General features: G+C 40.7%; 1 protein-coding gene across 1 annotated transcript in view; it reads right to left on the bottom strand.

Annotated features, from left to right (window-relative positions):
• Positions 1 to 2,525: 2,525 nt before the first annotated feature.
• LOC104163247 (myosin-9-like) overlaps positions 2,526 to 19,357 on the bottom strand; it is a 17,831-nt gene continuing 999 nt past the window's right edge. Inside the window, exons 2-5 of the mRNA XM_009702179.1 lie at positions 14,184 to 14,340; positions 3,858 to 3,885; positions 3,008 to 3,101; positions 2,526 to 2,597 (exon numbers count right to left, since the gene is read on the bottom strand). Coding sequence (XP_009700481.1) covers positions 2,526 to 2,597; positions 3,008 to 3,101; positions 3,858 to 3,885; positions 14,184 to 14,340 — 351 coding nt within the window. The remainder of the gene's footprint in view (positions 2,598 to 3,007; positions 3,102 to 3,857; positions 3,886 to 14,183; positions 14,341 to 19,357) is intronic.

Genomic DNA, 19,357 nt, shown 5'->3' with positions numbered 1-19,357 from the left:
AGTTGTTGTTAAGTAGTGCTTACCCTAAGCCAAGGGTTTTCCAGTCTCCCATGCTGTGCCAATGAGGAGGTGCACAAGAAGCCGGGAGGGAACACAGCCAGGACAGCTGACCTGAACTACCCAAAGGGATATTCCATACCTTGGAACGTCAAGCCCAGTATAGAAACTGGGGGGAGTTGGCCAGGAGGGGCCGATCACCGCACAGGGACTAGCTGGGCATCAGTCAGCGGGTGGTAAGCAGTTGTACTGCGCATCACTTGTCTTTCTTGGCTTTTATTTCCCTCTGGTTTTGTTATCTCCCTTTTCATTACAATAATAAAAATTAATAATAATTTCAATTGTTAAATTATTTTCATCTCAACCCATGGGTTTTTCTTTTTTTCTGATTCTCATCCCCTTCCCACAGGGCAGGGAAGAGTCAGTGAGCGGCCATGTGGTACTTAGTTGCCAGCTGAGGTTAAACTGCGACAACACTTTAGAAATTCGCTTTTGTATTCTTCTCTGCAGTCATGTGAGAGATTCTCAAATAACTGAATCCCAACAACAGTGGGTTGGATGGGGAAGGCAGAAAGATTATCAGTAACCTAGCCTTCATTACAAATACTTAAGCATTAGCAACTATTACCCATGAATTTCTGATCAGCTGTGAACATTCTCATCTTGAGAAAACTATTACATGATTTAAGAAGTCAGTAAAGAAGCAGAGACTAAACATGGGAACACATCAATCTTAACTTCCACAAATAAAGTTTCATCAAATAAAAACAAGTGTTTATATAATAAGATTCAGTAGGTCCCAAAAGCAGCCTTAATGTGCTTAGTAGTCACACCATGCAGCTAGAAGCTATTTAGCTGAATATACTAATGCATTGAGATGGGTGGAAGGTACCACTACCTCCAAAACAAGAGAGCTAGAGTTGAAGAATATGCTTTATAAATCTGATTTTGCTCTGATACTTGGAAAAACACGGGTTTACATCCAAAATTTCTAATAAGTGACAGTCAAGAAACCTTCCTGGTAGATAAAGCATCACTGCTTTCTGTATTATCATAGGTTAAGTTCTGTACCTAGTCTTGCAGCGTAAAGGTTTTATCCTATCATATTCTACCTAAAGAAAAAAATCTGCTGTGACCAGTATACCAGAGATCTTCAAAAAAATTTAACATACTCATCTTCATAAACCCCCACAATCTGGTTCCAAGTTTAGGGTTTGTAAAGAATTGTTGCATAGACTACTCATTACCAATTAACATTCAAAGACTCCCATTCTAAATCCTCTCTGGTAGGGCCAGTGCTACTGTTTAGTCAGAAAACTGGAGCAAAACATGAGTTGCAGAACTTTGCAGAAGAATCAAAACTTAAAGGGGGGAGGGAACCAAACCTAGGCAAACCACCAACTAGTCCAACTTAGGACTGTTTTATTCTCCTAAGCAGACTGCCTGCCCTGCTTCAGTAGTTGAAATTTTGCTCAGGGATAAGCAGTGGAAGAATACTTAACTCAACCCCATGATTCTATTTTCCACACTTAAAAAAAGAAAAAAAGAGAATGTTTCTAAATACAGCTGCTGACAGACCATGGAAAAAGCCTTCATATGTCTGAAACTCTGGCACATAGAAAGTCTTTTTTTTTGGTTGGCTTCCAGAAGTTACTTATTACTATGTGTGCATGCACACATAGTATTATGCCTGTGTGCAGAGATGCCTTCTTACTCATATACTCTACAGACATAAGACATGCCTACACATTAAGCTACTATGGGAAAACTCTTACGTAGAGATATGGCAGACACACTTGGCATCTGGCTTTCATTACACAGCTCACCAGTGAACATTTCCAATGTGTTCAGCTCCGGCTAACAAGCTCACAGTCCTGGAACACCCTGTCTGCAGGGCAGCCTTCCCCTCGACCTTTTTTTGCAACTTGCAGCCACATCTCACTGCAGGGAACAGAAAGTGAAACACCTAACTACATTTATTGTATTAGGAACACCACAGCCACTAGACGCTTACGGTTCTACAAAAGTCTGGTCCAGTCCTATTACCCTGGAGGAATACTTCTTGAATGGTATATCTGGGAAAATCCTGCAAGAAAAACCTTAAATGCAAACTAGTATTGAGCACAGAACACAAATATTCTTGGCATTACTTTAGTCTCCAACTGAACATCCTCACAAAAAGATTACTGTGCACCACACAAAAAAAAAAAAATAAATTGTGAATTGTCTATGGTTTTGTTTTAGCTGCAGAAAGTGATATTGGTGTGGAGTGAAAAGCTGCTCAAAAAAATCACACAATGGGACAGAAAATGCATTCCTGGTGCAGAACGTGCAGTAAACGTGCAGCTCACCTACGAGGATACAACTGACGAATTCGGCAATAGTCCATCGGGGGAGAGGGAGGGGGAAAAAAATATAAGTGAGACATCTTTAAAGTCCTCCCACCATCACCACCACCCTCCTTTCATGTGCTGCTGACATATGGCTGTTTTCTACCCTTTTAATGCTTTCCTACAATTTCAAAGTTTTCAGCTGATGTCCACTAGCTTATCACTGTATTCTCCAGTTTTGAGACAGTATATGTAATAGTCAGACCTGATCTACAAAGGTGCAGAAGAAAGGGGACAACTCCTCCACAAAAGAATCAGTTTTAAACTGCCTAGGCTGGTTATAAGCAATACATCCATGCAAAAAGATCAGTACGGGTGATGCTTCATTTATAGTGTCTCTTGCCCATGCACTTGCTCACGAATCCAAGAGGTTGTGGATGAGTTTATCCCCACTGTAGCTCCACTGAATTCAAAGGAGTTATGACTTAGAACAAAGTTCCCTGGCTTGCAATTTTTGATGAATTTTTATTGTTTCATAGTTCACTGTCCTTCTCAGTCCCCTGATAGATGTTAGTATCTAGGTTTTTATTGGGCAACACGGCTTTTACCTACATCAGCCAATATATATTTATTGTCCAAAGTCAGCACGGCAATAAAGCTTCACTAAACTTAAGTCTTACCTGGTCTTTTTTAGTCTTGTGTGAGGAAGCAACATGAGCCAGATACTGAATGACCTTCTTGGTGTTCTCTGTTTTACCAGCCCCTGATTCACCTCTGTAAAGAAAATCTTCAATTCATTCACAAACAAGATATAGGGGGACATATTCATATTTCTAACCCCATTGCAGCACCTCCCTCAAAACCAAGAAAAAAAACAAGTTGTACTGGCAAGTGGTAGCAGTGTAGATGGACTGCTGGCTAGCCCTCAGGCACTTTGCTGCTGGGTGCAGGTTCCATACGTGTGCATGGAGGAGGGAAGGCAATAAAGAACTATGCTTTCTAGTCACTTGGATATGAAGATTGCCAAGTGGCTGAGGAACAATTCAGAGGCTGCTGTAGAGGTAGGGGTGAAAGGTAATGAAGTGAATCTTTCAAAAGGAAGCCTCCTGATGGCAAGAAGAAACATATGAATTGGCCAACCAATTTTGCTGTGTCTAGAAGAGAAACTGGTGTATCAAGGGTATCTGCTACTGTATCAGCCTTATAAGTATGAATGTACTTATAACAGCTGCATCAAATCTGAAGGACTTCTCCAAGCCTTTTCCATTGACAAAGCTGTATTTCTTTGGGAGTTTGAGTACAGAGGCTGTTTCAAAATCTCCCTTCTTCCTCCACTTCTTAGGAAAATTATTCTGCAGAAATGATTAAACATATATTGGAGGAACTGTAGTGGGACCTTCCTTGACTCTCCATTATTACCTGATTCACTGAGCCTACCCCCAGCACTTCCAATTAAGAGCGCCCTCCAACCAAGAATTTAAAAAAATCAAACTTTGACATCCAGACAAGCTGACAACTGTAAATACTCACGTGCAAAGGATGGACTGATCCTCTCGATCTAGAATAAAATTTAGAAAAAAAAAGTAGTCAGAATAAGACTCTCAAATTAAATTTCTGTGACAGACTTAAATCAACACCAAAGACAAAACCAGGAACTAGTAAACTCTGACAAGTATCTTCAGAGATATGGCCAGGTAACCCCTTCTCCAGCAACAGACCCCAACCTCCCACCATATGCCCAAGTATAATGACATCATAGCAATTTATTTTCTTCACCTAAAAAGAGTATTGTTTGAATTACAATTTTTCTACAAACAATACAGAAGTCCTCCACTGAACATTTCTTTACCACAGAGCTACACTTTAATGTACATCTACCTGTTTTTCAGCCCCCTCTCCCCTATTATACTGGGCCCATACTGACTTACAAAAGTTATCAACAGAGCAGTGGAAATGGAAGGGGGGAAGCAGGACAGCAACTATTACAAATCCAAAGTGTCAAAAACTCACATCAAACAGAGGTTTTCACCCCTAAAACAAACACTGGAAGCTCAGTGAGATTTTTTTGTTACTCATTTTGTACAGAATGGACTTGAAAACCACAACATGGAGCAGTAGTTTAAGTCCTATACAGTTGATTTGTTTGTGGCACCATCTCCTATTGTATTAACACAGCAGCTGGTAACAGCAGAAACCCTTTCTTTTTCATGTTGACATACCAGTAGACATACTAATTCCTGTGTTCAGTTCCCAGTTGTGGACGATAATATCTTTCCAGTTACAGAACTGACTTCACCTAGGCTATCCACCACTATCTTCTCCCACATCTTTAACCTCCTTTTGGCTTTTACCTATGATTCCACTTCCTCGTACGCAGTCCTGACTAGTCCTTCCACCATGCCTTCATCCCACTGCTCCTCCACCATTTCTGTGTGAACACGCTTCCCTGCTTCTGCCTTGGTTTCACCTTTCATCCACCCCTCCACTCTGTGCCTCCCTCCCACCAAGTCTGCATCCCATTCCTCCCCCATGCCACCAGGAACCAGCTGGGAGCACTGGGCAGACTGGAGAGTGCCTGTGTAGCTTACAGTCATCACAGGGGCAGCGAGATCTGTCCACGCATGGAACAGACTTGGGCACAGCAAGTCACTCACTGTCCATGGGAGCTAACGGGGCACTCACAGAACAGACTGTGCCACCAAACTCAAAATCCTCATTAGTTTGTAAGTTATCCATTTGGCTGTGGGTTTTTTGTTTTGTTTATTTTATTTATTTTTTTTTTGCTTAAGATCAAGACCAGAGGACTATCAGATCATCCAGTCTGAGAACCTCAGTAACACAGCAGTTAGATTTCATCCAGTTATTGTCATTCTTTCCTTTTTCCACACTGAGCCCAAATTTTGTGTTGGATTGCAGTCTAATCTCTAAAGGAAGAGAAAGCAAGACTCAAACATCCATGAGAGTATACAATTCACTGGATTGCTCTAATAAATTATTTCAGTAATTGGTAACCTTCATCAGTACGTTTATGGATGTGACTGTCTCCATATTTTAGCTATTGGTTCTTTTTATTCCTTTCTCCAGTACCTTAGAGAACTCAAGCGCACTCAGTATTCTCCCCACCAGAGAGTACTTAGACGATATAATTGTGTATAAGCTCAACAATAAGCTGTTTTGTGCAAGGTAAAGAGATTGAACTGTAATTAGGGAAGGTTTTGTAGTCAGAGTTCAAGTACCTGAAACCACTTTCTATACCCTTAAACATAACTGCTGCAAGCGAATTTAGCATTTCAGTCCTAACGTCATCAATGCCATATTCATCAAGAAAAATCTCCTATAAACTCAGTTTATAAAGACAGAAACGTATCTAGCCTTTGGACACATTTTCATGGCATAAGGAAATCAGGTAAACCTACCACATTTGAGATTCCGTCTTTTCTTAAATTACTCTCAAACCAATAATGGAAACATTAAGGTTCACACGCTACAGATACGCAACTCTTGCTCTTAAGCTTCTTTACTGGAAGCTGATTGTATGCAGATGAGCACAAAAAATTAGAGGAAAATAATCTGCTTTATCCCTGTTAATACTGTTCTCAGAAAGAGCTGATCAGCCCTAAGACTGGAAGAAAGCAAGCAGAAGAAAATCATCACTCAAATGGTTTTGGCCTGGCAAATTCTTAGGCATTCAAAACTAGATACTGCAGCTTTACTAGCATTGCATATTCATTTTTTCAAGTGCTGAATTTTATTCGCTGCCTTTAAGACATGCACCCCTTTTGCTGAGGGATAGGTTAAGAGTAGATGTGAGCCAGCTCCGAAGGTCCCACCCGTTCAAGGTTCCCAGCGGGTCAAGGGCTCAGCAGGCACACGCCAGCCCTCTGCGTGACTGAGCACTTTGAAGGTGGATCAGGGGAATAACTAATGACTCACTGACAGATCACCTAAGGAAATATATTCTTCCATAGTGCGACACCCGGGTGCAATTCTCTATCAGAAAGCAGCTATGTGAAAGGACAAGATTGTGCCTTTGAGTAACATCGGACTTTTGAAAGCTTGACTATAAACAAGCAGCCCACTTGTCCTAGAAAAGGTTATACTCACATTCAGGTACTACAGAGGCTCTGCTATGAAACCAATTTGAGAGAAAAAAAAAAAGAAAGATCACCCTAAGGAAGGTGTTCCTTATTCCTGGTAGCCAGCTCTGATCTTGGAATTAGGAGCTGGGGCTCCTCAAACAGGCAATGAAGTCTCAAGCACTTGAATAGCACATGCCTTCCCATTCCCTCTCCTCCAGCAAAAGATCCTTGTTCCAGCAAAAAAAACATCAGTAAGCAGACAGATAGATCGACTGCCCAACAGAAAGACATGATCAACATCAGATAATACTAAGCAGCTCTTTGGCACTGAACACTTTTCAATCATGAGAAGTTTTGTCATACTTAGTTAAGAAGTTCTTTTTTGAACCTCATTCCAATGAGGCATGGTAGCAACAGCACCCTGGAGTGACCCAAGAAGGTCCCAAAGGGGCAAGCACAGGATTTTTCCACACTTTAACACAGAGCAAGGTGTTGAAAGATGCTCAGGCAGAAAAAGTCACAGACAGTGTTCAAAACCCTCTCGGCACTATGTTTTCCTCCCCCAACATACTTTCCTGGTGGCCTGCTGCAGCTGCATTAGTCACCTCTGCTTTAAGCCAGCAGGAACGTACCTGCGAGTGCAGGCAAGTCACCGGGAGCCTGCAGACACTGCCATAAAAGGCAACATTCCTGTTTGCAATCCGGGGGAAATTCTTTCCCAGGACTGCAAAGCAGCAGTCATTGGGATAGCTGGAATTCTTCTAATTGTGTACAGACAGACAAGTCGAATAATGCGTTGAGCAACAGGAAACTGGAGCCGACCAAAGGGCCAAAGAGCTAATGTGTACAAAAGCGTAACTCTTAGATACACTTCCAATCAAGAATTGCTTTGAATGCCAATATTTATTCTCCATACAATACTGACTTGTGCCATCACGAATCAGAATTCAGTTGCCCAGACAAGAGGCCATCTCCACCCCCCCTTTTTTTTTTTTTTAAAGGATCATTCAACATGGGCGTACTGCACAACTTCAGCAGTCAGCACTTGCCTTGACTCCATTGTCAGTTGTGCAAGCAACCTACTCAGCAAAAGAGAATGTGCTGGGTACCATAAAAACTCAGTTGCTTATAATAACACAATCAAGAAACGCCTGATTAAAAGAAATCTGCATCTGCTTTTCAATCCTAAACAGAGTCACTTATTAAAAAATCCAGAATAACAACTCATTAGTTAATTATAGCAACAGCTCTGTATTTCAGACCAGCTGGCAAGGAAAGCTTTTTATCTAGGCTCTTCTTTAGCTCTCATCACCATAGTATTCAAGTGATCGTAAGCAGCAGCAGCCTCAAGCATCCAGAAATTCAGGAAGTAAAATATCCTTCAAATTTAAGCTATACAGCAGTATGGTACAATAAGATCAGTAGATTAATATTACTATGTAAAACCCCATAATATCTAACTCATTCTTGACTTTCTTCAGACCAAAAATAAAAGACCGCATTTTAGACTGCTTCCAGGACCTTCAGCAGACATTAAAAACTTAATTAAACCAATATTTGTTTTCACAAGAGAGACATCTTGTACATAAAAAGTCCTCAGTAATATTCTACAGCAAAATAACAAATCTGAATGAATGCTGAACTGCTGTGGTCAAATATATTGGCATAATTGATAAATTAATAGAGCTCCAAACTCCTGAATTTTGTTTGTAGATGTTTTAGGATGAGAGAAGAAAAAGGTTGGGAGGCTAGCAGAGAATGTGCAATTTAAGCTCCACATCTCAGTTACAGAACATCCTAGCAGGCCTTTATCACCCGCTTCCTCTGCATGAGTGACTCCAGTTTCAAGCCTGTTCATCTCCATAAAAGGAGAAGTAATATAGCATTCACACAATGGTGACATCATCTCTCCAGCTAAGAGGAAGTGTAGCTGAAAGGCAAAGGCTTGGCTTGCAGTCCCCTGCCTATAGCTGACTCATTAAGGCTAAAAGCTTAACCATAGCTGGATGGTACCACCCACCTCCTAACCACCGAGCAAGCATCTGGCAGAAGCGAGCAGCCTGGCCCTCCAGGTTTCCGTTACTATATTGCTCCCCGAGCATCATGGTGAATGCCTGTAGCCCAACTTATGCAACTGGCTGGCTGACCAAGTTAGAGAGTTGACCTAAAGCAAGAATTAGTCTTAAATGCACGTAAGTGCTTCAACCATGCAGCAGTTTCAGATCCTCAGTTCCTCTTCAAACTCCTCTTCCAACCTCAACATAATCTTATAACTGATGTCCTTCCCTCAGGGCTCTAACACAGGAGGAGCCCCAGGCACTTGACGCACTGTGCTACTCGGAACAACCCCACTGGCATAAAATCTAATCAAATATGTTCACTGTGGTGCTTTAACCTACATGCTGGTTTAAGTAGGATCAAAAACACTCCAGGGGAACGCCAGAGCAGAGCCCAAGAGCCTGTTTTTGCATTATCATTTAAGGAATGCATTATAGAGAAGTTTCAAAATGCTAATAACCTATCATCAAGTACAAAAATAAAAAGAAAGAAATCAAATGAAGGACTAACATAGCATATCCAAGATGGCTCTCAATAACAGAACTTCAAGATGTAAAAACAGAGAAAAATCACTTGAGTTGGCAGGAACACTGCAGTGCCAAGTTTCAGCTTTGCATTATCTGAAGTTTGAGGACAGTCACGAGGAGAAAAGTTAGCTTCATTTCAAAAAATGAAATATATCCTACTGGGTCAAATGCAAATATTTATTTCCCGAAGCCATTTTTGGACTAGAGCCCATACCCCTTTCTCCAGCATTCCTTAACTGAATCTGGAGATAGTAAAACAGGAAAACAAGTTAGGCTGTAATTTTAGGTTACACAAATGTTTATGAAGTTCTGTCAGGAAAGAAAAACTGGTATACAGCCTGCAAAAGCTCAGGCAGCTCATGATACTAAAACAGTGAACTGCAGGGAGACTGACAGCAAGGGCTGAACCATTACATAAGTGACTGCCACAGAGCTCCTGCTCTGGTTTACAGGAATGAAGCACAAAGGGTGTGGTAACTACTAAAAACCAAGTGGGCAATGGACTCTTTTTCAGCTCCTTGTTCTATTGAAAGCCACATTTCGAGAGACAGATTTTGAGAGCTGCATTTAGAAATCGCAAGTAATTCAAAGCATGTAAAACATTTCTTAAGAAAATCAGAAACTACGTACATCTTTTCTTGCCATTTGTACACAAACACCATCAAAACGAACAATCTCCATAATTAGTATCCAAACTTAACATTGCCCTTTGCATCAGAAATTTAGACAAATCTTGGAAACAAACTAGTGAAACCACAGGCTATATTCTTTTGGGTTTAGTGGAAGCAGAACTTGACCTTTACATGCAACTTGAAAGAGACATCTGTGCCTCTACATAATCTGAACAGTTCTGTCAATCAAATATCTCTGAACTGGTAAGCACATACAGAATATTGTATAGAAAATAAAGAGGCATTTTGGGACAGTGCAATATACAGTGCAGCACAGCAGACCAATGCTAAGAATCAAGCTGAGAAAGAAGACTTGAGACCAAGGAAGTTAAAACAGAAGTGTTCTACTAGCTCAGAAAGTTAAGAAATATGTAAACATCTAAGAATTACAAATAAAATACTCCAAGGTCATGTTCTAGAAGCAGGTCTAGAGGACTGTTTCTTGTGACAATGACAACTGGGCCTGAGGTGCATGTGAAGATCTACAACAGCAAGTGATGTGTCTTACAATAGCTAACACTGTTTCCTCCCTTAATGTAACAAGGCCAATAAAAATCATTGTGTTACTATAGTTCAGAATTTTTTCTTTTAAACACCAAACCCAGAGACTGCCTCACTCCCAAGTGAATACCAGCAAGGTGCTGGCTGCGCAGGCTCCTTTGCAGATTAATCCATCAAGGTCAAGGAGGGTTTAATCACTGCACGATTTTAAAGAGTTTTGTTCAATGAACCGTTGGGAGCTCTACACTAACATGTGGGGAAACTGGATAAGAAAGGAGATGGAGTACATTCATTAGCAATGTGCTGTCTATGTGTTCTCCTACCTATCTCTTAGTTGAGCACGTTGAGCTTTGGAGACCAGAATAACCACACTGATCTAACCTATTACAGAAGTCTCAGACACTGGCATTTAAAAAAGCATCATGCTCCAATGACATTTCTAGCTTCTATCAGTATTTGACATAGAAAATTCCCTATATGTGTTCCAAACAGACAAGCAGGTGCTGTTTAACAGCTTTAAAACACATTTTTCTAAATAGTTCCGCTGGAGATTATGAATTGAGGTAAAGAATGTACCCCTTCAGTGTACATCTGCTGCATCAGAATAATGATTTGTTTGCTCAAGACACCACTCCACTTGCAGGCACTCTGCTTCAATCATCAGCACCAGAAGAGTAATTCTTCTGAAAGCAGTCAGACCTGAGGCTTCTGGCATCCAGGTTACCCAGGGAACAGAAACATTAAGACAAACGGTTATTTTCTGCAGAACCAAAAATGTGACACTTTTTTCAGAGTTCTGCTGTTGAAGCATAGGAAGTCTCTCCAAGTACCATGCAGCAAAATAATGCTTTCATCTCATTTCTGAGTCTTAATGTCTTGGGTCAGCAAAAGGAGGAAAAAAGAAAAAACACCACTTTGAACACGTTCGCCATCATGTTATTCCTTCAAGGAAGTACTTCTGGTGAAATTTAACAAAAAACAATTTAACACTTAGAATACGTAAATGCCACAGGACACTTTAATGAACGGAGTAACCAGGGTAGACACAAAACGAGGACCAAGCTCACTCATAGTATAACAGCACAGATGCCTGAAAAGGGTTAAATAGTTTCTGGATTAGCAGAGGTTGGAATAAACCTCTCATCTTCCTCTCCCTTCCTAATTCCTTCCCTGATGAAGGTCCCTTTGAAAGGTCTGCTTATTAGAATGCCATAAATTGACTGAAAACCAAAAAAAACTCAGAGTCCAAATCAATTAACATGCAAGGCTTTTCCGCTCTGTCAGCTTAACAGATAACTATATCCCATGTTGACAGAAGTCAGAGTCAACAGCTTGCTATCCTTTCTCCAGACCATGAAGGATTCCAGGGTCTTCAGGGCTCTGAATGTAACCTAGGGAAGGCAGCCTAATCCTAAATGCCTCCGGCTCATGTGGAGCACCGGATCCTTTCATCTTCTATTCTCTGTGCAGATTCCTGCCATACCACTGGCTGCTGCACCAAGCCTCCCCCACTGCTAAGCAAAACTGAGCAAGTGGAATAGGAATGTCGCTTTCCATTGCCCCAGAGACCAGCCAGGACCAGAGACACTGCAACAACGTAGTTACCTTCCCTCCCAGTAGCAGACATCGGAATGTTACTGTTACCCTTTGCAATAAGGAAATAAGGCAGCAAATAACCCTAAAACCATCTCTAAGGTTCTGGCTAGTACACATAGGCAAATGGGAAGCCACATACACACAAAAATCTTTCCAAACCTAGTTAAACAGGTCAAAGCAGGCTAGTTCAAAAGCTAGCTGGGAATAATATTCACATCCAACAAGTGTTCCAAGAACTCAGTGACAAGATATCTCAAACCAGGCAAAGAAGTGCTGGGGTAAACCTCTACAGTGTCAATACTGCTGAGAATATTGCATAGCTAGAATTGTTCTCGGAAAGGTAAACACTCCAGCAGAGCTCATAGCAACCTTCCCATGCTAGGAAAACAGAGGCAGGGCTGCCATTCTTCAGCTTTGTACACCAAAGCAACTCAAGTCTGGGATTTCTGAGTTTTAAACATCACTCAAGCAGTGGTCTGAGAGTCACCTTCTCTTTTCAAAAGGAAACACCCACGTAGATTAATCGCTAGCTCTGAACGACCATCAGACCAGGGAAGGTCACCTGTCCCTTGCTGCAGAATTGCAGCTGTCTGGATATCCGCTGCCACATACTGACATATCTAGCGGGGATGAAGGACAAGACGCATGCACGTGAAGTTCCAAATGGTTTAACTGTTGGCTATACAGGCAAAAGGACTTCTTCGGTCCCCTTACAACAATGGCAAAGAAACTGTTTCTGATTCTATGTAGAAAAGACTTCTTTTTAGGGAACAGTAACTCTGGTCGGGTTAAGTCAATAGCTTGTTCAAGAAAAATGTATTTTTGGTACTTGAGCTGACAAGGAGCAGGCAAGGGAGAGAAGGAAGTAATAAAGGAAGCAAAGCAGTGATAAGAGGTTTATGGACAACCATGCTGCCACGTATAATATACGCAACACATCTGTCCTTGTCCTTCATGGAAGATCCAGTCTTTGTCTGAGGGAAGTGAGGTCCTATATAGGTCCAGGTTCATAGTTTTTTTTTCCTCTGGATATGGCATTCCTTTCAGAGTAACACATCAGTAGTATAGCTGTTTTTCTTCAAGAGCTGCCACATCTTCAACAAATTGCCAGCAGTACCCTGCCACCAGTCCACTGCAGTGTGTCTATATGGCTCAAACCTCCCCATCCAAGGCTTTTACAAATACAGCTTCATCGATGCATCATGTCAGCTCTCCCATGTGCTCTGCTCTGCACAGCACCGCACTTCAGCAACCTCTCAGCATTCTCTACATGTAAAATTTGTTTTAAGCAACTAACGCAGGTAAGTGGAAGGAGTTTTTCTTGCTCCCTTTCCACTCTGGGCAACCATATTGTTATAGTCCTCCTGTGCTGAGAGGTGCAAGTGGTAGTGAGGGCAGGGAAAAAGCAGAACTCTTTAAAACGGAGTCCAATTAGAGTTTTAAAGCACCATTTTATTGTATCTGGCCTTTGTTCAAGAAAGTGAGGCTAATGACAAAACCTAGGAGACAAACATCTTAATCGCTGCTAATAATCAGAACATAAAGGAGTAATCAAATTCATACAAACCATGCCAAATCAAACTGTCCATTATATCCTTTAAACCCTACAAAGCACGCCTCTTCATATAACCCATCTACAAACAGGAAAAGTGCAAAATACCTCCATACCTGAACACTCTCCAAGCATCCCAAACACAAGCACTGAGTCTGTGAAAGATCTCCTCTCAGAGGGGGGATATGCACAGGACATTCAGAGCTCCATATTTAAAAGTCCTCAAGTGACAAACAAGCAGCAGGTAACATATATGGTTCTTTATTTCTCATTTGTATCCACGGGGGGGGGGGAAGGGGGAATTGGTCAATCTGCTTGCTTTCTTTTAGTCTATGAAAAGCCAACAGATGTATTTAATATTGCCTGATAGTAATTTTAATTCTTAACAGAACGAGAATGTAACCAAACAACTCCTGACCAGTAAAACTACCACTGACCACCACACTTCAAAACGCAGGTTATACTAAGCTTGTTTCACCCAACTAGACTGTATGACTGGATTTTAAATACTTTTGTTAAAGCCTCTATCAACAAATACACATACTTGCTATCATTCTATAGGCTCATCACTGAGAGGGAAAGTTCACTACCTCAGTTCTCCTTGCCTGCTTCTCTGAAGCCCGTGCATTCACACCAATTTATGTCAAGTTTAGCTCTTGCCAGACTCTTTGTAATGTTCTTCAATCCACTACAGCAGGAGAAAGTTATTCACCTGAACACAAAAGTTGGTACCAAGTAGCTGTCAGGTGTCTGCAAGCAAGGACAGAGGGGGCAACAATGCCTTTTGATAGCAGTGAGTTGTTCTCCTACAGCGTTGTGACTGCAACTTTGATTTGTGATTTCAACAAGTCATTATCTCAGTCAGCACTTACCTTGCATCATACTCCTGTAGGCTGTGTCTGTGATGGCATAGATATGAGGGGGCATCTCATGTCTCTTTTTGCCTTTGTACATCTCCACTATTTCTTCTGAGTATATGGGCAGGTTCTTGTAAGGATTGATTACCACGCAGAACAGGCCTGAGTAGGTCTGGAAAGAAATTGCCCCAGCAAATAAAGACAGGAATTAAAAATATTGTACACTTGCACATTTTAACAGTATATTACTTGGAAAAATAAACAAACCAACCAGTCTTTTTTTAAGTGCTTCTTCCCAGTGATGCCATGTGGGATGCTTCCCACTAAGCAATATTAGAATCTGAGCAACAGCTAAAGTCATATAACTTGACTAGTACTCAATCTTTCCAAGTATGCACGGAGCATCAACTGACACATTAGTCACACCAATATCAAACTGGCCTGCTCCCTGGCTAATTAACAGTCCCCTAGGACTGGCTTTTCTTCGTTTCAAAGTTCCCACATTCAAGTCAAGTGTCCATTTCATTATATAAGGTAGGTGTTCAGCTCCTAGAAAAATGCATTTTATTATGTTCCGCTTCATGTTTGCTATGGATTTATCCAGTCATTATCAACTACCACATAATAAAACTTCAAGCCAAAATAGTTACTAAAAGAAAAGTAAGACCAATGTACTCCTTAGAGGTTTCCAAGACCACTGGACTAGGCTGAATTCAGTGTTGACCCAGCTCTGAACAGGAAGCTGGATTACATGGCCTCCTAAAGACCCTTCCAGCCCAAACACTTTCATGATTTATAATGTAATGAGTATAACTAGAATTAGATTCAAAACTGTAAGGTTGTTAATGTAGTATATTCTGAACTAGTCAATACAGAAAACAATTCTAAAGTATTCCACGCTCAAAGAAGCAGCAACATCTGTCAAAGTTTACTTCTCATTTATCTCAAACGGATAATTCATTGATTTGTGACAGCAAACTTTGATTTCTCAATTGGTTTCCACTGGCTTAAATTCTACAGTTCTAACGGAAGACAACTGTCAAAATACTTCTAGTGAAAATATTGAGCTTCTTAAAAGAAAAAAAAAAAGTCTTTGAGATCTGAATACCTAAAAAAAACCCTAACAAACATTTTACTTGCAAAGGGAATAGAAGGAGCAGAGGTTTCTTAGATATTTCCTAGATATTCTAAGAATAGCATTCCAAGCCTTGCTCCTGGGGTTTAGAGCCACTCTAGTTCCCTGTCAATTTTAGAGGCAGCTGTTTGAAACATCAGGAGAGGAGTAGCTTTCTACAGAAACTTGTAGTGTCACCAGAAGAGACTACATTTGGCACTTTCTATTTCTGTTGCTACCATCTCTTCTATTGTTTGCTCAATGAAGAGTGCTTCAGAGTGGTAAAGAGTTCTCCACAATGAATGCAGAGAGTACTTAATCAGATTTAGCCTCTTTAGCTAGATAAAGGTAAGGATTAGACTACAGTGAGCAGAAGGGTGAAAATAGCATCTACTACACAGTTTACAGTCTCGTATCCAAATTTTCTACATGCTGACTTAATGTTAAGTAATTAGCCCACTCTTATATGCAGCAGATTCAGATACAGCTTTCACTCTTTGCCTCCCAGAAAGCAAAATTTTTATAGGTATTTAAGGTTCCTTTTCCATACCCCAGTATAAACTATCAGGATATGTTTCCAGACAGACCGACCTTCCCCCTCCCCTCCGCAATATTTCAGGAATATTTGAATAGCTTACAGAAAATACTAAATCTCTTTCCAAAGTGGGAAGCTATGAAAGTTGGCTAAAAACCTTTTAGCGTAGGACTTCTAAAGTTCCAGGAAGCTAAGCTTCAGTGAGACATTCTAGTCAAGTTAGGTTTGAGGTAGGGCTTGAAAGGAACGGTTTAAGGAGTTTGCGGAAACCAACTTGGCAATGCTAGTTCCTTTTGCCTCAGCCTTAGTTCTCCATCACGTCAGACAGTACTTGTACAGCACGGAATAGCAGCTGAAAGACTGGCTCGTGCTTTCCTGACCTTTGACTACAATAGTGGAAGGCAGACTAGGACCAAGAGGCAGAAAGGAGTCACCTCAAGAATAGCATGTTCACAGTACATGCAATACACCTCTTCCTTATATTGGCGTGGAAACAATTGACATTGGAGTTAACAGAACTGTTAGAAGAAAAGCTGTAATTTTATCAGAGTTCTGGAAAACAAGCAAATAAAACCCCTCTAGGCTGCCAGTTCTGGCTCTCTACATTAGCAACCATCCTGCCTCAAATCCCATGGCAGCAGCAACGTGCACATAGTAATCAAAAGAAGATGCCTTACATAGTCCCTGTTCACATAGTACCCTCCACAACAAAACTGTAGTTCATGCCACAGACTGAACCTACCTCTCCTTTGAAGATGTTAATAAAGCTAAATGTCTGTTTGACGCTTCTGGGGGATTAGAAGTGAGAGTAAAAGAAAAGTGATGGAGTATTACCACAGTACTTGCTACAAGGAATGTAAAGTTTTCTTGTCTGTATTTGTGTGACTTTTTATGGCCATGTTCGCTGACAAATCAGAATTGTTGCTTTTCAAGTAAGAATAGTGTAAAGGTCTGAAACCGGACTGAAGCAGTCTTATGGATGAGACCAGCAGTTTAGAAAACAGAAGACATGAATTTCAATTAGAGAGATGAAGCCATGAAGTAGGTATGCAGGAAGAAGCCATTACCTTCTTCCAGCATTCTGGTTGCCAGGAGAAATACCTAAGGGAAGTTTCCTTGCAGTATAATGATCTCTGACAGATGTGTGAGGTGATATTTTTGTCTAATAAAGAGAGACAACTAATCATGGCTGGGATAGGCAACTGAGCAAGATCACCATGTCACGACTGCTGGTCAAGCAGACTGACAGAGCTTTTATAGGAACTTGAATTATATTGAGCAGACGTTGCCAGCCCTACCACGGAAAAGACAAGAGTCATCTTCATCTTATTAAAGTACAAGTAAAGTCTTACATACATAAATCCCTGAATTGAACTCAAGGCTCCAATTGAAAGGCTAACCTATTATAAGCATAGCTGGCTTGGAAATCTGTACTTTGTTTCAGACATTGCTATCTCAAAATAGAATTCTGGCATTACCTTTCACTAACTATTTCATGTGACACATGGGTCAAACTGGAACTAGTTTTATTTTTCTAACTGCTAAACTAACTCTGAAGAGCCAAAAGGACCGTCTGCACCATGGCACAAAGCTGACAGCATCAGAAAGTTTATTTTCCAGCAACTGTTAACTTCAGTGAAATAACTGGAATATGTTAGGTTGAGTTTTGAGTTTCACACTGAATACAAATAAGACAGTTCAGGTAAGCAACACTGAAGTTAAAAATGATCTTCTGATAAAGCATTCCGAATAGAAAGGGTTAATATGAAAGTCAGTCTATTAGCAAGTCACCTCAGTGCAGAACCAATCAGCACACGGAAACAGCAAATTAGCGTCAGACTCAAGCTCTTAATTCTTGAAATGTTTGACACTCCCTGCTCCAAATTTGTCTGCACCAGCCATAACATTTCCCTCTTCCTTCTATAGGATGGGTAGATGGAAAAATAAAGTTTAAAAAAAAAAAAAGAAAAAGCCACAAAAAACCACAGCCATGGTGGCAAAGAAGAGAGAAAGGACAAGAGCAGAACTAAACTATGCTTATGATCTTTCCAGAGACATTTATGCTAGAGATACACTGCATGTATTCTCTTTCTTCAAGAGGATTAATGATCAACTAACAGCCACTCCAGTGAAAGTATTTTTAAGCCTTCACATTAATCTCCTGACTTGCTGAGAACTGCTGACAGGTGAGATCAGTCCATTTCACAAGTGCACAGACACACAGTTTTGGCAGGACTAAGATTCTGTAATACAGAATTATGATGCTAGGTTTACTTGAAGGGTGTGAGGATTTTTTTAATACTTCCTACAATCCAATTAGAAGAACTCAATTTATTACAGTCACAAAGTATGTCTGAAATTTCAGAGGGTATCTTGCAAGATACATGAAACAGTCCATTGCATAGCGTGCAACAGACTTTGAGATGCTGTTGAATTATTTTCCACAACTTCTTACATAACCTAGCAATGTTTCCTGTTCCAAAAGTGTTACGCGTGATCTTGCACATCCTATTTCACCCCAATACCAAGACTCTTACCTCTGAGAATAGATTTTGACCAATAGTCAAAGGAGTTACTCACTAAACAGAATAATTCACTGCATCAACCTCCAACCACATTAGCCCTCAAAATTTTAACATCAGACAATGGGAGTCAGACTAAATTTATATCAGCTTTGCTTCCTTCAGATGTTCTCTGATAATTTCTGCAACAGATGTCTATATGCCTTCGTGCCACTCCAGAAGAGCAGTGGTCACAGCACTAGCCAGAGCCAGAGTTTCTAGCTTCTGTTCATGCTCCTTAACTTAAAAGGTAACAGTTCACAAAGGTTTCTACCCAAGATGGATTGGGGTGAATTCCTGCTATGTGGTGTCTTAGACACCAGCAGTCCCTGTTAGGGCAGAAAAGATCACCTATAGGTTGCCACATAAGATGACTACATAAAAGACTATATCCCTATGGGTATGACAAAATAGTAAGCATTCAGAAACAAAACCTCCAAAACAAACAAATAGATATTGCGGAGAGTTTTTACTTATGTTGTCTTCTCCATATGACAAGAGAGGCAGCTTTTGGTTTTGGCAAAAAGGGTGGGAAGGGGAAATCTAGACAGACTTTCTTCAAGGACTGTAGTAATATACATGTTTACATATTAAGTTCATTCTTTAATACATCTTATTTTAACAGATCTTCTTATCTACTGTGAAGAAGATTTCATAGTTCCTAAAAATACTAAACATCTGGCATTTCTGTAGCCCTCAGGATGCCATCTCGGGCAGTCCCATTTTAACTCTATAAGCAGAGGCTAGTCTGAGAATAAATAAACCAAAACACACTACTTCCTGTTTTAAACAGTCACTGCACCCAAATTTCACATTACCGCTGAGTTTAATGATTCATTCTATGCTTGCAGAGCATTAATAAAGTAGAGGCTATCATGACCAACATCTGCTGGTTAAACAGAGGCCACATGAATAGGAAAATCAGAAGGGAACTGAAGAACCAGGTCAGGTTTCCAAATTCTCCTTCCCCACCTTTCCC

The sequence above is a fragment of the Cariama cristata genome, unplaced genomic scaffold, assembly GCF_000690535.1.
Source record: "Cariama cristata isolate BGI_N322 unplaced genomic scaffold, ASM69053v1 scaffold28946, whole genome shotgun sequence".
NCBI lineage: Eukaryota > Metazoa > Chordata > Aves > Cariamiformes > Cariamidae > Cariama > Cariama cristata.
This window is presented reverse-complemented; position numbering and strand designations above follow the sequence as displayed.